The following is a 19,687-nucleotide window of genomic DNA, read 5'->3' as shown; positions in this document are numbered from 1 at the left end:
TTGCTTATTGTACTAAAGTAAAAAAAAAATTTAAACATCAACACCAACAAAAACAATAACATGATTATTTAATATGATTATTTTATCATTTATATTTTAATACTTAATAGAAAAGAAAAAAAAAAAGATTTTATATGCTTATGTTATAACGGTAAGGGATAATCAATGACTTGCTATGCATTAAAGGATTTTAAATGCATGACGTGAAAGCCACAACGTTCTTGGCCTCCACGTTGTGCATTTAAAATCCTTTAATGCATGGCAAGTCATTGATTATCCCGCTTATTCCATGGTAATTTGCCAAGTTATAGACAAGTTAAAACTAGTATTGCTCTTTGCAGTGCAATATTTGACCGGAAGGTTATTTTCGTCAGTGACAGTTCGTTAGCTCTAGCATTCTGCCTGCTTCAAATCAGACACAGAGATTAAATAGTGTGATAAAATCACAATTATATGAATTAATTATAGCATTTATTTCAATTAATTATTGAAAGATGAAAGTTGTGTGTAACCTGCGTCTGCGCGTCTCCCTACAAACAATTAATTACTTCATTAATTACAGAGATTTTACCACCTTTTTGTTGAGGAATATAATGTAGCAATCTAGTATTTAGGCTATTTTATTAATAAAAATTGCGGGGAAGTGTTGATAAGTTTATGTGTGTGCGCAGCGCTATCTGCAATCTCTGACCTCTCTCTCTCTGTGTGTGTGAGTGTGTGTGTGTTTGTGCATCAATTAAAGCACATTTACCCTTTCGAGTCGATTAATGCGTATACATATACCTGATAACCCCGAAAAGAACGTAAATTACACTTTCAGTTTTGATCGTACAGATAAGAGCAATACATCAATCGAATCTGTAATGGGTCTACTTTTTTTGTATACAGACATAATAACAACAAAACTTTGTGCATTTATAAAATAAAGATAAGAAAGGTGCGCTGTCTGCAGCCTTTGTCTGTGCTGATCTTCATTTACAAATGCGGCATTAAAATGAACTTTAAATCCGTGAATACTCAACGAAGAGGCATGAGAGATATATCTATAGAAAGCTTGACATGTCTACTTTCAAATTAAACAAGTGCTGCCGAAACAAATATTCTGTGATAAAGTAATCCATATGAAAACAATGCGAAGTCACGTCTCCCTTCATTATATATATGATATATGATATATCATTATATATATTAACACATGATAGGTAAAAATTAATAGCCTGAATTAACTGTGAGTCACTTTGGATAAAAGCGTCAGCTAAATGCATAAATTTAAATGTAAATCTAATGTGACCACGCCCCTGCGCTGAACGCTCTATTCAGACTCTAATGTTTCACTGAAGTGCGCGGCTTGAATACGCCCACACAACTGAAGACAATGCAGCGATACTGTTCAAGTTTTTTTTTTTTTTTTTTACTGTTTGCTTCGTGATGAGAGGAATAAGACATACTTCACCCCAAAAAGATGTGATGTGGATTACCTGCAGGATTGAGATTTGGATTTCCTCAAAAAAAGAATTAAGTGCTTTATTCAGCGGAGATCATAAACATGAGTAGGTCTCTTTTTTATTTATATACTTGTACTAGTTTTCAAATAATGTGTAAACATGTTACTAGTTAGACTTTTTTCAAACTATAATTCCTGACTAAATGTATAATCAAGTGAAACATTATGAAGTTTCAATAACAATATACACTACTGTACCATTCAAAAGCTTGATGTAAATAATATAAATGTAACAAATAAATGTAAATGTACCAAATGTAACAAACAATGCTGTTCTTTCAATTTATCCCCCCCCCCCAAAAAAAAATGTTATTATATTATATAATTTATTATTAATAATAATGTTTTTTGTTTTTGTTTTTTGTAATGATGCAAAAAATTCAGCTTTGAAAGTCAGCTTTGATTGTTCCTAATAAACTGTTTAACTGCACTCGCAAGTGAATATTAAATAAAGGTGTGGGATAATTAAATATATTCTAGATAAACTACACACATAAAATTATGTACATTTATTTTGTTCCTACATTCTTTCCTGTAACTCCTCCTTCACAGTCACAAACCTGACAGAACTACTCATTATGCAGCTCATTATGAGGGCCTTTGTGTTCTCAGGTGTAAATCACAATTATATTCATAATAGTTGACACCTACTCGCATATGACTTTTACCATCAAAAAGTGTCTTAGAAAATTTTAATCAATATATTGTTTTCTGTGAGTGAGTAAACAAGATGATTTTCACATAATTTAGAAAGAAAATTTCTAGGCTACAAGCTCCAGTTCTCAAAAGTCCCGGGAACCAATGTTCTGTATGTGTTTTATGGTCTTATTCAAATGATTTTACATTTTTAGTTTTTCACTAACCACGCATTTCTCAAAAACACAATCATGTACATACATGCTGCTCACATATTTTTATAGCCCAGTTTGTGCTGACTACAGTGAGATTAGACTTTAGCCATTTAAATGTTTATAAGTAATTGAAAAAAAGCACAAATGTCAGGGCATGACAAAACTTCTCCAGGCCCCAAAAATACCCTTAGACTTCAGAGGGTTAATATAGAACAGTGATTAAACTGTCTTGGAACTACCTGTGCATTGAACGTTTTAATGCATACAGGCCAGCCATTTTAAAAATAATAACTATAACTAATATAATTATTATAATTATAATTATTAATTATTAATATAATTATATTAAATATGTTCATGGTAATATTTATACTGTAGTATGTTCTTTTTCAATCATCCTGTTTAATTATTGCTGTATTTCTTTTTAACATTATTATATTATATTATATTATATTATATTATATTATATTATATTATATTATATTATATTATATTATATTATATTATTATTTAATTTATAATGAATATTTATTATTTCATTTATTCAATGAGTCATTGTACCTGTCAGTCAAGATATAATTTTCTGTAAACAGGATTGTTTTTTTTTTCATGGTCTAATTGCACTAATATTTTACACATTATTACCAAAGCATTTGAAATTCTCCTCTCTCATGCTCCTTCTCTTTCCTCCCCTTTTAAGCCTGTCTTTGAGTCATATTAAAGTGATGGAAATGAACTTGAGAGTTTGCTAATTGCTACTGTCAATCCCATCTAGGCAGAGCTGAAAGACGTGGGCTCCCAAACACTTCATCAGTCTTCATTAATATTGAAGGGCGCTGTGAAAACGTCTCTCCAATCAAAGCTGATGTAATGCAGCACATGTGAAGATGTTACAGACATTACCATTACTCCATTAGTGTACTCTATTATGCAATTTTAGGAATTTAAAAACACTATTGGAACTAATTTTTTACTTAATTATAATTCTAATGCAAAAATGTCACTTTTTCCTATATAAAATTTAATTTAGACCTATAGGGCTCTATAATACATCCTGCGCAATGCGACGCAAGGTGCAGCACAACGGTGTTTGCTAGTTTCTGTCCGGCGCCATTCGCATTTTTCCGTCCACTGCCACATCATTTAATTAGCAAATGGATTTGCGCCCATTTGTGCGCCCTTGGGCATGCTGGTCTAAAAAAGAGGTGTGGCCAGTCGCATTTCTGGCGTTTTGCTATTTTAAGGAGCTGATACACTGCACCATAGACCAACTCAAACCTGGTCTAATTTCTGGTGCAATGTTTTTTCTTTGTTATTTAAAGAGCTTGTAAGTATAGGCGGGTCCATAACGCGCGTATAAACTGCTTATTAAACACAGGGACGCACAGCAGCACACAAACATGCCAAATATTACAAATGAAAGGATTGCAATGCATAATAATTTTTTGTAGGCTAATTTTATATATATATATATATATATATATATATATATATATTCTCTTAATGAGTAATGAGTAAAAAACACCCATTACTCATTAAGAGAATAGGGACAACCCATTTAGACCATTCACCTGGTCGCACGGTTTTTCCGTCGTTAAAATAGTAAAAGTAGATTTGGACACACACTGAGGGCACCTGCGCCGGGCGCTTTACACTTTGCATTTAGATCGTTAAAACAGGGCCCTCAGTGTACAATTAGTATTTACATTACTCCTTGTAGAGCTGTAATCGGGCCATAAAAGTTAGGTCCGACAGGACCCGAGCCCGACAAGTACATTTTGATTGACAGCTTTTTCGTTTACAGCCCGACATTATTCAAATGTGTGCACACACACAGAGCTTGCCTTTTGTCAAGAATTAGTCATTTATACATGCTTTAACACAATTTATTCATAACAAGCGTAGACTAGACCACTTGGAAGTTGGAATAAAGAAATAAAATCGCTCACTGATGGTGCGTCATTATTCACTCATTATTCTCACCTCAGACTTTGCTTTAGTTGCTGGTGCAACCAAAACGTAATCACCAGAGGCAAGCCTCCGTTACACCTACTCGGCATCCATTTTCGCATCTTTCTCGCGCTAATCGAAACACATCACATGACCACCTGTTTACCTCGCAAACCGCAGCGCAAGCCCGAGCCCGCTTAAGATGATATAAATTAAGCCTGAACCTGACCGAACCCATGGGGTCCTGTAGGGTTCGGGCAAAGATCTTCAGCTCTAATTCCCATTTTACTGAGCTAACCAACCAATAAAAATTCACTCCTAATTTTGACTTTTCTTTTACTAAAATAGGAAACCCATTTCATCATAAATCATAGGCTATGGTTGTGTAAAGATGTTTCATCAATCACAACACAGTCTTTTATTTAAAGCACTGTGTAACCACTGCTGAAGAAGGACAAAATTCAATGACGAGCCTATAAACAACAGTAATCATCTACTTTCTTATGAGGCTCTATTACTATGTAGGCTGTAGACTGTACAGTAGTTTACTAGGTTATTTCAAAAAATAAAAAATAAAAAGCCGCCAATGAATCATCTATTACCAAAGGAATACCAAACATATATAGTTTATGGATGGAAGTTGTAGCTCATCTTCATAAGAATGAGTTGCATATTCTCAGGGTTAAATAGAGAACCGAGTATTGACAACCCACACAACAGCGGCTGCTTAAACAGTATTTGCCAGGAAAGTCATCCTAAATGTTCTCTATTCCAACGAAAGTTTTATTTTAATCAATATTTAGAGTCAGCAAACAAATAAGTAGTTTATAGGAAGTGGAGGTGAATGTTTCTGGCAGAAGCAACCTTCTGCCCATCCGAGCTCACGGATGCCTCGGGCTGTGAAAAACAATGAAGAACACAACATTTTTTTCCTTTCATGTGATTGTTTTATTTAGAATTAAGTTATATAGGACTTAAATGGTCGCAAATTACTCAGAATTGTATGTTTTTTATGCTAATTAACATTACTGATAATAAGAAATGTTTCTTGATCAACAAATCAGCATATTAGAATGATTTCAGAAATTCAGTTTTGCCATCACATTAATAAATTGTTGAAGTATATGTATATGCATGTATTAAAAAAGAACTACTGATCTGTTAAAAATGACATGGCTTTTTGAATATACTGTTAGCAACATTTTATGTGCTCATACACTAAATCTGCAAAATGTCACTTGAGAGTTGAACAGCTGAACAGTTGAAGGCCGGTGACCATTTAGCAAAGTCACATCAGCGATACAGTGCCAAAAGATAACTCCCAATCACTTCAGTTCAGGATCTGAAAGCTATTCTAGGAGCATCGTTGTTTTGGGGAAGCCACTTGAACAGACTAGAACTGACAACATGAGAAAAGGGGGAAAATGCACACAAAGAAAAAAAGAGACACTCGATGAGAAAAAGACACGTGAAATTCAAAAGAAGAACGGTTCTGGTCCCTGTCAGGGCTCCATAGCAACACTGTATCTAGTAATATTTCCAATCAGACCTCGCACTCTAGGCACTCTGCAGTATCTAATCTTCAGCCTAATGACATGCTGCCTTGTGGAAATATTTACGCTTTCCTCTTGGAAATGATAACCGGTTATTAACTCTACATCGGCTCATTAAATCCTGAACTAAGCATTTAATGCATTATATGTGATAGAGGGCCGAAAGACGGCCCAATCAAAGATGGTGGAACATTGCAAGAGGGTGTCAGTAGCTGGATTTCCATCCAAATGTTTTAAATATATTTGGTAAAATTCTACAAAAAAGAATGTAAAGTAATGCACATTATATAGGAGCATTAAGGTTTTTTTTTTTTTTTTCAGAGAAAGAGCAGAAACATGCCCAAATGGTGAAAATACCACATCTGTTTTGAGAATAACTTAACCTCCATCTCAGCCTAGTGTATAAAACGTATGCAAATTTTATGATTTTTTGCGAATATCAATTGTTTCAATTCAGGGTTTCTTAAGCGCAAATTAAAAATGCACAAAAATGGCATGGAAACCTGGCAACTGTCCACTTGGACCGAACGACCGTGCAAAACATCCACGTCTGGGATGCAATGTAACCTTTGCCTTCAAAAGAGAAATGTGGAAATTTTAAGAGGGCAGAATTACAGTTATTCATCACATTGCGGGTTTAATTCATCAGCCCTGAAGGCACGAGAAGATGAACTCTGTTTACCACTAAAGCTATTCTGGCTGTTTTGGAAGTGGCCATCAATCTCCAGCTATCTTTAAAAAGGAAAGCATCAGTTTCAATCACCCAAGAGACGGCTAGTCAACTGCTGAAAAGATTTCTCTTCTCCTCGTTTTTGTCTCTTCAAGGTGACGTTTTCCCCAACTGAGAGAAAGACCCTGGGGAGGCGTGATATTAATGTTTTAAAATAATAAAAATCCTACCCAAAATACACATGTGACTCAACCCTTTGCCCCTGCTGTTGTTCTCAATTAACAAGTTCAATTAACCTGTGCAACTGGGTGCCTCTAGATACATCGAGACCTCATTGGCCTACAATGATGGTAGTCTAAATCTTAAAGCCTCTTCCTAGGAGTGATTTTCACCACACAATATGATCCCCTATGGTGCGGCTAAATAAACATGAACAGGAATTGTTTTTAGATAGACGTATAAGCTCAGAATGTGTTCTTCTCCTTAACCATTATCCCATTGAGCCTGAGCAATAATATGACTCAGTTTATCAGTCGCTTTTACTTGGATACCAGCAATCACATTGGCCAATTACCTCAGTGGGAGGCCAATGTTTGCCTTGCACTGTTGCACAGTCTTCTTGACCTGCAGGGTGGTGTTGTGTGTGTTTTCGACTCATCTAAAACAGATTCCAGAACAATTAGTAATGCAGAAACAGATTCTAAAGAAAAACTGATGGACCTGCAGGGCTGATATCAGACGAGACAAGTATGCTGTCCCGCACTATGTAATGAGGTGAGTCCTCTAAGAACCTCTTTGGTATGATCTACTCAACTCTATTTGAGTCTTCAAAGAAATAATTCATCTAAAAATGTTAATTTTGACAATATTAAGCAGACACTTTCATCCAAACTGACTTACAAATGAGAACAATAGAAGCAACCAGACATATCATATCAGCATATCATGACATGCTGCTTTTTTAAATCTAAATATAGCCTGAAGTCCATTTTGACCACATTTCTTAAACTGCAAAACTGACAAAAAATTAAATAAAATTGTGAAGGCATTTAAGGCAAAATAAATTAATAAAAGTGAAAATATTACATTAAAAATATTATTCATGTCATTATTTTGAATCCTACATTGTTCACTGAATTAACGAGTTTCTCTTATTATTATTTTTTTAGTTCGTAGATCCATTTCACGAAACTAATATGAATGCTTTGCTCACTGAAGTAGCGATGTGAACTGGATTAACCAATTCATTGAAAAGATTTGATTCAAACAAAGATCCACTCATTATACTTCATAACATTTAATTTCAAATCATTTGGACTGGTTTTATGAAATGAATCAATCAATTTTTTTTAATTCAAAACAACTATACGTTCATGAATCTGACATCATTACTTTAGTGAAATTGCTTTGAACCAGATCTTGAGTTAAACTCAATAGGTAAACTTTTCCTTTAAAAACCAAACAATATCTTATGCCTCAAATGCAATTAACATAACTTGAACATATTCATTTATTTTTAATCTAACCTGCCAAAACCAACCTATTTTAAGCTACACATCTCAACTACAACACACCTAATGAGGGTCTCCTTCATTTCCATTAGGTCAAATTAAATCAATTGAAATTGGTTAGACAAAGGATGTACTAGCCAGAAACATGTTCATGAGGAAGTACAGGAACATTCACGAGTCTTGTCTCAACACACAATATTTATAACTATGTTGTCCCTGAAGAAAAGATCCCTGACCTTTCTATGACTTCCCATTATCCTCATCATGGCATGAACTGAAATGTGGGAGATTGTGATGGGGCGTTGAGGGGTGACAGGGTTTCAATCACAAACAAACCACTTTCTAATCTTTTAAGTGAACAAATAATTCTCATTCCATGCACTTACAGCTCTCACTCTGATGCTCTTTTTTCATGATCAATATTAAAAAAAGCTGCTTGTTTTCAACCAATCTATTGTATAAAGTGCTACATAAATAAACGTGCCTGAACAAAGTGCCAAATAGCAAAACCTTTGCAAATGTAGGGCTGTGCAACAACAACAAATCCTGCCCAGTTGCTTCTCAAAACTAGACCATACTAGCCCAATCGCGTTCCCAGAAGGTTCCCCGATAAAAAATTGCTTTCCGGGGTTAACATTTTGACAATTTTGAAAGCGATTTTGTGTTAGTTGTCGGTAGACTACGGCTCTGTGTAGTAACTGCCGCTCCACCTGAACCAGTGTTCCCAAGTCTGCGATTGCTTTTCATGTCCGCGGTTCGAAGCAACCCCATACCAATAACGTGATATTACCAAGACAACCATGCCAAAAAAAAATAATAATTAACCCCGGGAAGCAATCTGGGAACCTCCTGGAATTGCGTTTAGTTTTGGACTAGTTTTGAGAGGCAACAGGGCAGGATTTGTAGTGAAAACCTGGCAACCCTGATCTGAACACACGTGCTGGAGATAATACTAATAATTAAAGGAGCGTCTTTACTGATGAGATGTGCATGAAAATCGCATTCGATTTTTTGCACAGCCCTATGCAAAGGTGCAGTCAAATCTACCATTGCTCTGTGAAATTTTGCAGTTGTATTCCATTCATTTCAATAGTCCGTGTGATTGGGAATTTTGTGCCACTTTTTGTGATCTTAAGTGAAGGATGAAAATAACTTTGCTGCATGTATATCAAGGCTTTTAGCAGAGTAAATTAGACATCTTGTTGAACTGAACTGGGAAAGATCAATTGCGAAGGAAATTAATGCACCTCATTTGTGAATCTAGTGGTGGACAGTAATGGAACAAAAACTAGCAGGTTTAATTTTTTATTTAGCATGTTTATAATTTAAGTTCAGAAAACAAGATTTAAACCATGTCAAACTAATTCAGAGAAATAACTTATGGTCACTAGGTGTAATTGTTACCTTGACACTTTGACTCCGATATGACACAGAACAACAACAACAAAACTATGGAAAACAACAATATACAAAATCGAGACGTCATGTGGAGACCTGTAATAACCCACACAGAGTACTTACCCTAAGAAAGGACAGGTCACGACTGCGATCGATGCTGGTGATCTCCAGGTTACCCATCACCACCTCACAGTTCTCATAGTATTTACGAAGGGTTCGATACTGCTGGTCCAGGTCTGACAGAGTACTTAGTTTATTCTCTGTGCCAGGGCATACTGCAGAAAGGAAAATACAAAAAAAACAAGAGAGAGAAATTAAATTCGGATGGTGCAAACAACAGATGCAGGAACTGCTTGGCGCTTCAGTCCATCCAGCAATGCAATTCAATCAGGCCTGGAGTCCCAGAAGCCTCTAAGACAGACAAAGAGCCTCCAGCCCCAGACGGACAACTTGACAAGTAATTAAACAGAGCCATTTCTGCTCATCAGACACCTTGCACCAATCAAAGACATTTGCCATCTGTTGCATCAGCTGCCATTGCCTTTGAGCCAAGACTGTAACCCTTCTCTCATGCCTCACTGAACCACTGTCACAACATCCATGAGCACATCCACGCCTATCCCATGCCACCCTCTATGTGGCCGCCAGAAAGACAGGCCGAGAGAGAAAGAGAGTCAGCATATGCATTACAACACCATATGATGAGACTAACTGACAATGCAGCTATGCATCTTCCTATTATACTTTATATAACAGCTACAGCTGTTTGAGTAATGTATGTTATGCTAGTTTCTTAACATGCAGCAAAAGAGACCTTATTCATCATGTGCTCATTAACACACTCTCACAGAATGAGGGGGAGCCCCGCTTTGTGTAGAATAAATCTACTTTTTCTAGGCCACATCAGCAAGTTTTCATTTTAAAGGAATATTTGACTCACAAATCAAAGTTTTTTCATTACCCTATACGACTTTTTTCATTACCCTATACAACTTTCTTCCTTCTGTCACATTTTGAAAACGGTCCTCTTTGCTGTTAACCATCAGTCATTGAGTTAAACTTCAGATCAGTTTGATTCATGATTAACCTGAGACCAGTTTTGGGATCTAGCTCAAATGATTCATTGAAAAGTTTTGCCTCGAAAGAACGATTCGTTCACAACATTTTCATTTCTCTAATGAAAATACTGGGAAGAGTTTCACTAGATGTCACAAATTAATTTCAGTAGTTCTAAAATACAGTGCACAGGTCATATAGAAAAACCTGTTTTCATGGTGCTTTTGCATTGAAAGTGGTCAAAATTAATATTTATTCCTTTGTTTAAACATTTTAAGGATAAAAAAAGATATATACTTAAAGCATTTTAGGAAAGTAAATATGATCAATTCTGATTGTATGTAATTTTGTATAAAGACTTTAAAGCTCTAAAGTTTTTATTAGTAATGGAGACGAGCACATAACTGTTCAGTCTTCCTCAGATTATCAGTAGAAAACTGATTTGTTCCCCTACTAAAAATAGACATTTTGAGAAAAAGATAAGTTGAAGAGAATCTGAAATAAGAAGAGGTCAGGTGTTAGACTTAGGTGTTTTCAATAACCCTTAACATGCATTAGAGCCAAGGAGGTATTATGAAAGAAGCTTCGAGGTAATAAACATTTATTGCACCCTTGGGGCTCCGTTGTGAGATTATAGGTGAATTGTGGGATATAATTTTGTTAGGGAGTTTTCATTCTATACCATATCTGACAGCTAACCCACTTTAAAAAAAAAAAGGCCACCAACATCAAAATCAAAAGGGAGGCAAACTATACTTTACTCAAATCACAGACTGAGCCACAAAACACGTTTCGCCACAAACCTGCTAAGAGTTCATCAAACAATGGAAAAATGTCAAAATTGTATTTCTGATTATTAACTACCTGATCTTTAGAAGAGGTGTTGTATGTGCTCTTTATACACACTCATTGTATGTAAATAAACCACAGGTAAACATCATGTGACATTATGGGAATACTTGACACTCATTGATTGCACACTACTTTGCCATGGGCCACAGTACGGTGTTAAAATGAAGCACGTCTGCCTACAAACCTCCTCATTTGTCTTTTTCAATAAAGAAGATGATGTTGGTGCTGGAGATGCTGCCCCTCAGCAAACCTCCTCACTGGCACACAGACAACACTCCAATTTATGCCTCTGACTACAGCTTGATTGAACTGTCTTGTACTTTCTTTTTCTTTTTGGGGGATCATAAATGATGGATTGAGGCATGAATCTTAATTCGGAATTTTATATTATAATCAATGAACGAAGATTATCACTTTTTTTTTAACTTAGTGAGCTCTCTAAAAATCCCACATTTAAGGAAGCACTGAAAAATAATATAAGTGATCCGTCTTGTATTATTTTGAGTCTGCCATTAGTTATGCAACTAACAAAATACTCCAATAAGCACAAAAATACATAACACACACACATCATTTATTTGTTTGTTTGTTTAGGTACTGAGTGAATTGTTGTAAGTATATTAACAGCATCTAACCTTCTTCACACGTCCACAAAGCTTTGTGTCCATGATGCCTTAAAATGCAGCCTATGTAGGCAACTCACTAGGTTTTGGAACAGAGCGTCAATATTTTTGAACCCCAAAGGTGGCATTATTTCTATCACAAAGAACAGGCTTGAAAAAGTGGACCTCCACAGTAAGAGAATAGAACCTGAACAACTCTTAAGCACTATATATATTAAATATAACTCTTAAGCAATACATATATTAAAACCTTAAAATATTTATTAAAAATTATTATTACAAATATTATTAAAATAAATTACTTTAACATACGATTGATGTTGCTTAGCAGCTTCTGTAGTTTTATAAACAAACAAACAAAAATCGCGATTGAAAATGGGTATCTTTGAAACATTTTTATTTAGTTCTTTATGAATTCGTTTTCTTACTACAGCATGCTGAAGCATACCTGATTCAATCCCACCACATGTCTAATGCATTTCATCAAAGAAATAAAATGCTCTGTCTCCTTACTCAGTCACAGATACACAAACAAAACTGTTTATCATCCCCCCCATAGTTCTAACTCCTGCAGGCCTTGCATTTGTCAGGGAGGTGTGTAAGTATATTCAACATGACCGGAATACATAAAGCACTTCCTTATCACTGTGAAAGATACCGGTAAAGCTGCATCTGAAAGGTGCAGCCAATGGGAATTTAAACAGGAGAGTAAGCGCATGTTTACTTAAGACACATGATTGGAAATCTAATTTTTTTTTAAAAATAATTAAAAACAAAAATTCCATCATTATTTACTCACAGAGAAACATCTCAAATGTGTTAGACTTAACCCGGATTAAACCTTCTAAAAATTGTTTTTGATATCCAGTTTGACAAGGGACCAAAACATTTGCCAGCACACAAACAAAATAGCAATTTTATGTATCATGCCCACTAATAAACAACTTGCCATAAACATAACCTCAATTCTCATCAATTCCGACTTCACTCGTGTATATTTATAAATATTCTCATTGGAATTAAACGCTCCTCTATTAGTCGATGCATTTCATGAGTTTTGTGAAAATGACTTCATCAATGAAGAACGGGGGTTTATTGAACACCGATATAAGCGAGAAGAGAAGTCTGAGTCTCTGAGGCTTATTGGACCCACAGCAATGGCAGAAAAGGTCATGCCAATAGCCGGCAACTCATTGAGCTAAATAAAGTTGCAAATGTCACTTCCTGAGGTAAACATGGTCAATGCATTGGCTTAGAGGACGTGAGCTGATTGGAAGATCAGAGGAGCCGATCAGTCAGGTTTGCTCGCCTGTTAAGAGGGCATCTGGTGAAGGACTAAATGGTAATAATGACAGTCATGATTGCATCTCTGCGTGACAGGGCTACGGTCCGGTAACCGTGTCCTCTACCATCCCAGTCACTAGTCTACGGGTCTGCCTTCTCCATATGGGACCAGCTGAAATTAGTATCATAAACACTTTAGCAGGCTGACTCGGCCGACTGAGCACTGGAGCTTTGAACTCGCCTGTGAGGTCAGGACACAGTGACATTAACAATTGTCCGAAAGCTTGTGCACCTATAAATAATAGGTTTATTGCTCTCTGAAGCACCCGGAGAGACCATTCATCAAGTAAATGTCTCATGAAATGATCATGGAAATAGTATCGGATTCACCAGAGGGCTCAGATTAAACTTGAGTTAAACATTTTAAACTGGGTTTGACTGGATGCCGTTTAGCTGTCAGACAAAGTTTTTGTTTTTATTAGCATATTATGGCAGTTCACCCAAAAATGTTCACTCAGAATAATTAACTAAAAAAATATCGTTCTGTCATTGTTTACTCACTCTCATGTTGTTCCCTTATGATTATCTTTCTGCCAAAGGAACACTTTTTTTCTTTTTTTTTTTCTTTTTTTATTTCTTTAAGAACACCTTGGCTGCTCTTCTTGTGCATATAATAAAAATAAAAAGGACAATAACATAATAAAAGAAAATACTTAGTAAATAAAAGAAGAAGAAAAAATACTAGTAAAAATACTAGTGATAACCAGACATCTAAGCCCACAGTATTTGTGTTCCTGAAAATGGATGTGGGGCTGTTTTAAGAGGGATGTTTCATTCTGCACCATATAGTCTGTCCCCAGACCATTTGCTCCTGACCACTGGCCTCCAGTGTGTCCTGGAGAAAGACAACACAGTCTGAAAGCAAACAGGCTCCTTCATCTTTTCTAGGTCTCAAAATGTGAAGACAATGTACTGTGAGTTCACAGTGTTCTCATTGGAATGAGCTGTGCTGACTGCATTCAATGCCTCATAATCCCAAACGCTGTCTCATTGACACCAGGCAGAGAAAAATACATACCTCTGGAAAAGAAGAATATATAAGGATGGAAACTTCCAGCCTAAAAGGCAACTTATTTTGACAGGAATTCAAAGGGAATTTGATTTGTTTAATCGCATTTGTAATATGATTGTTTGTTTTTTTAAGGTGGCTTTTATATTCTGAATATGTGGTCTTATATATCACATACACAGATAAATACAGATCTAACATTTACCAAAATCCTCTGTAAATAATGCAACTAAGTCATGAAGAAAAAAATAAAACAAAATTATATTTAATTTTTTTTTATTATTATCCATGGAAACAATAATATATTATCATTTAAATTAATGTACATAAAATAAAATAAAATGATATTTCAGCATGATCATGGAACAAAAAGATGGCACACTGCTTATACAACCACCAGGCAAATATTACAGGAAATTATGCTAAATAAATCAAGAGAATCAGACGTTGTGATTACAACTGAAAAACAATTCATCATGGAGCCCTACGATTCATCTGTGGAGAACCAACACTTAACTGATTTGAGCTAGATAATGACACTACTGTCTTTTAGAGCTGCTTCACAGTCTTCAACTTAAGCTGCGATAATTGATTCTGCTGTTTTCCGGTGTGAAGATGCTTTGACACAATCTGTACTGTATAAAGCACTACAGAAATAAAGGTGATTGATTTGACCTGACTCTTGATTTTACCTGATCAGCAGGACCTCTCTGACAGCCAGATTCTTTTCAGGAGTCTCCCTGCATGGACAAGACGGAGGAAAGCCACAAATCCTGAGGTACAGAGACTGCTTAAACCAAGGACAGGCCCATATCCCCATCTTCCCATCTCACGGAGGCCCAAATACTATTTTTGGTGATGTTGATAGAGTCATAAATCCATGTCATCCGTTAATAGCAGGGATATGTATTATCACAGGCCCATCACATGGAGGCCGCAACCAAAGGCATTTAATTTGCTGCTGTATGGCAACTCTCACAGTTTCAGAGCACTAGGTCATTGGCAATTAGAGAGTGCAAGAAATGTGCTGACAGCTGGTAGGAACTCGGTTTCAAAAGACCGTCTTTGTGTCTGAAGAGCACTTCTGTTTTCTGCATTCTCTTGGGCTGGCTATCTGTGCAGACATCAGACAGGTGTGACTGAAACCCTTCCTAATGGCTTTTACAGCACATTTTCAGCAGAGGCGCCCCCGTCATCAATTACCCCCCAGCCTGCTCGGAGTTTTGTGGTGTATCCTTCATGCGGGAGGCTGTCTCATCCCTTCATGTGGCCAGTGAAATGAATCTTAATCTTGTAAGCGAGCACTCCTCATTAATTACCGCGGCTTGAGCCTCCGGCTCCTCCCCCTCTTCAGTTTCCGTCATTATAAAGGAGTAAGGATTTCTCTGGCTAATTTTTCTCAGGAACAGAATGTACACCAAAGCTGGGAGGGAAAGGGACATCTTTTACTACAAGGGAAAAGGAATCGGATGCCTGTGTGTGTGTGAGTGTGTGTGTGTGTGTGTGTGTGTGTGTGTTTGTAATATGGGACTCATAAGGAGAAGGAGGAGGAGGCAGGGAAAGAATAAATGGCCCGTCTATGCTTATTTGGAGCTTTCAGACCAACTTCTTTGCTTAAAAGATGTTAGTGGCTCCCTAGCTCCCTAGAAAATATGACAAAGGTAACAAGAATATTCTGAAATGGATTTCATGCAGAAAAAGTTTTTCCACATGGCCAAGTTGAATATACAAAATCAATATTTTATAATACCACATTGTAGAAAGCAACTAGATTTATATATAAGAAAATGTGATGTGAATGACACATGCAAACCTCACTGACATAAAAGCTTTGGCGGTTGCCATATGATATATATATATATATAAGCTCCACTATTTAGAGAAGAAAAAAGAATAAACCAAAGCAATAAAATGACAAGGCATCAAAAACAAAACAAAACAAAAGAAACAATAACTAAAAAAAAAAAAAAAAAAAGCAAAATGAAACAAAATTGTGCAACACTAATCGGAAACTAACAAATAAAAATGTCTCTTCTCATTTATACTAGGTTACTTGGCCTTCAAAATTAGATAAACAGAACCCCCCAAATCGTCACCAAATCATCCCCCACAGCACTAGGTGAGCTGTTTGATGTAACACTAATCTCTGTGATCCGTCACTGTTGACCACTCATGACAGGGTGGGCTGTTCTACTCATTTCTCTATTCATCTGTCTTACAGCTTGCAAAACTGGGGTCTGACCACATAACATTTCTATTCCCCCCTAATTCTAATTTCATCTGTTTGCCCTGTCATGGTCGAATGACATCATCTGCATAAAAAAATAAAATAAAATTACATATATATATATTGTCTGTATCTCTATTACATTGAAGTTCCTGTAAGAAACCATCTGTACCTAGTAAAGCGGTCACCATGGCACATTCAAACAGACGAGCGAAGTGTAATCATCTCAGTTATCAGTGTTCTGCGTCATTCAGTATTGAACAGAGAACACGTTTTAAATTCAATCTAAATAAATTCCTGAATCTGAATAGCAACCGCAATTCAAATTTAAGAAATACATACATTCAAAATAATATTATCAATATATAACAGGATGATACCAATATAAATATGAAGCCAAATGTAGTGTTGTATGAAGTCTATGTGTATTCAACTTTCTGTGGGTGTGGCCAATCTAATTTTAATTCATGGTATGTAAGGGATTCAATTTTCAAACCTTGCAGGAATAAAACATACGACTTCAAGACAAATATTCCAAAATCAGCAAACTCCCATTTCCCCTCATTGCGCTTTCTAATAGAAGACAGAAAATGGATGAATGACTCTAGCATACATCACAACCTGCCTGAAGGCCCGTTTCATATCATAGCCGTGAGCTTTACGTGTAAAAGACATCATGACAAATGGGTTTGGAGGTTACGCAAACGCTTTAATGAAAGCGGGATCGCATCGGTATCCCTGACCTCTTCCATCATGAACATGCAGAGCCAGTGCGGGATGACATTAGCAGCCTGAAAGTGAAGAATATTACTCCATCTCTGAGACTTTACACGCCTGAGCTCTGGGTGTTGGCTGTTTCCTTTTAATTTGTGGAGGCCTGTCTAGCTCATTATGCCTTGAATCGATTATAATTTGTTTTAATGCTACGCAGAGGAATGTAAACTGCAAGTGGTTGGCATTTAAAAAGATATACAAACACTCAGCCAATGCAGTCGTGAAAGGAACAGCAATAGAATTCAACTGAGGGGGCAATCCACACTTACATTAGGGCTGGGCACAAATTCAAACTGTAGAATATAATATATAATGTGGGTAAAAGGGTTGGCTGTGTGATGAAGAGCAGGGCTAACAGTATGAGCTATCTGAGCCATCAAGGGAAAATACTGCTCTCTCAGATTGCTTGGCAATGCAGGTCCCCACTCACACTACCTCTGAGATTACAGCTCAACATTTTGGCCCTTAGGACAGTGATCCTTGCTTTATGTTGTACCTTGATATCACAAATTTGTGCATGCTAAACAAACTACCGTACCACTAGTGACCATCATTCCAGATTATGTTTTCTGTTTATGAGACGTCAAATATAATGCTGGTTTGATCTACTTTCACATCTGAGCTTACTTGAATTTTTTATTATTATTCTTATATTAAAAGTGAAATTTATAATTTTGGTGCATTAAAATTGCAATTGTTTTCCAAGAATGGGCTTGAATTGATCGATTTCAAATACGTTTCAAAAAAGGTAACCCAAAACACAACACTTGGGTATCAATGGGCTACTCTGTTCATGCTGCATGTTCTTCATTCACCAAATAAAATGTCTCATAAGATTCATTTGTTTTTGAATCGGGCTATACTGTTCATGTTGCACATTTTCGATTCACTAAAAAGAATTGGCTCATAACAATCATTCGTGAATCAGGCTACAATGTTCATGCTGCATCATCTTATTTCACTAAACAAACTACTTCGTAAGAATAATTTGTTTGTGAAATGGGCTTTGCTGTTTGTGCTGCACGTTTTTAATTCACTAAAAAGAATTGGTTCATAAGAATCACCTGGTTGTGAATCAGATTAAACTATACACATCTTTTCTTTTTTCAACCCTAACTCAATAGAGGAATTTTTGCACACACATTTAATACAGACTGTGAACTCACACTCTCAATTCAAGCAAAACATGATTTTGAAACAGTTGATACAGGCATTTTCTAATTAGGAACATTACAACAGTGTTCTTTTCATGTATGCAATTGAGTGGGTTAGTTAGTGGAATAATTAACAATTAAGCATTAAGCCGGAAAATCTATATTTTCACTCAAACCTACACAATTGCTTAAGGCACAGTTATTATGTCCGCTCAAGAAGTATGCAATGTCATCTGGTGCCACTAGAGATCCATAAATTACAAACTTCACCTTTAATTTCCAGACTATACATTCATGGAGTTTCTCAAACAAGCGAATCAGTTACGAATTCTGAAAATGGAAATTTGACAATACAATCTGTATCTCATGCAGAAACAGCCAAACCTGAGCTCTATAAATTAGCTTCACGCTTTAAACAAGGACAGAGCCGCTGAGGGAATATGGATGTGTTGTTATTGTTTGAAAGTGTTCATTACCACATCACCACGAAGAAGCTGCAGGTTAAAGCAATTATAGCCTGGCCTTTGTACGTGGTGAATTGGAGAAATGCTAATTTGACATGTTATTACAGCCCAGCCAAAACATCCCCGCCAAACATACCCGGGCAATTCCCTCTCATTTACACTCAGCCTTGGAGTTGAATTACAGCAGGGATGTGTAGGTGATAGTAATGCAGGTTGAACAGACCCACTACATCTCAGCAACATCAGTAAAAGCTATGTCGGGCCAGTTATTAATGAATTGTGTCTGTTTGGGAGAAACGGAACAAATGGGCTACGTGGTGCAGAAAGGGGATGCTATTGAACACAATGGAACGGAGTGAAAAGAGTTTCAATCTAGTTCTAACTTCTACAATGTCGGCTAGGGCTGTGCAAAAAATCGAATGCATTTACTACACAAAGCCGTAATTCACTGACAATCTACACAAAATCAATTTTAAAATCGATTCTTCGAAAGCGATTTTGTGTAGATTGTTAGTGAATTACGGCTTTGTGTAGTAAATGCCAACCAGTGTTGCCACATCTGTGGTTGTTTTTCATGTCCGCGGGTTGTGGAGTGAACCCAATAGCAATAACGTGATATTTAGCCCCTAAAATGTGAATTTTACCAAGGCGACCCTGCCAAAAAAACGTCTATTTTAACCCCGGGAAGCAATTTTTAATCGGGGAACCTCCTGGAAACACGCTTGGTTAGTTTTGAGAAGCAACTGG

At 36.4% G+C, this 19,687-nt stretch overlaps 1 protein-coding gene across 3 annotated transcripts in view; it reads right to left on the bottom strand.

Annotated features, from left to right (window-relative positions):
- Positions 1–19,687, bottom strand: part of erbb4b (erb-b2 receptor tyrosine kinase 4b) — a 287,765-nt gene that overhangs the window by 150,800 nt on the left and 117,278 nt on the right. For all 3 annotated transcript variants that reach the window (XM_026271454.1, XM_026271455.1, XM_026271456.1), the window contains exon 2: positions 9,561–9,712. In XM_026271454.1, the coding sequence (XP_026127239.1) occupies positions 9,561–9,712 (152 nt within the window). The remainder of the gene's footprint in view (positions 1–9,560; positions 9,713–19,687) is intronic.

The sequence above is a fragment of the Carassius auratus genome, chromosome 9, assembly GCF_003368295.1.
Source record: "Carassius auratus strain Wakin chromosome 9, ASM336829v1, whole genome shotgun sequence".
Taxonomy (NCBI): domain Eukaryota; kingdom Metazoa; phylum Chordata; class Actinopteri; order Cypriniformes; family Cyprinidae; genus Carassius; species Carassius auratus.
The sequence above is the reverse complement of the archived record's forward strand: the minus strand, read 5'-3'. Positions and strand labels throughout refer to the sequence as shown.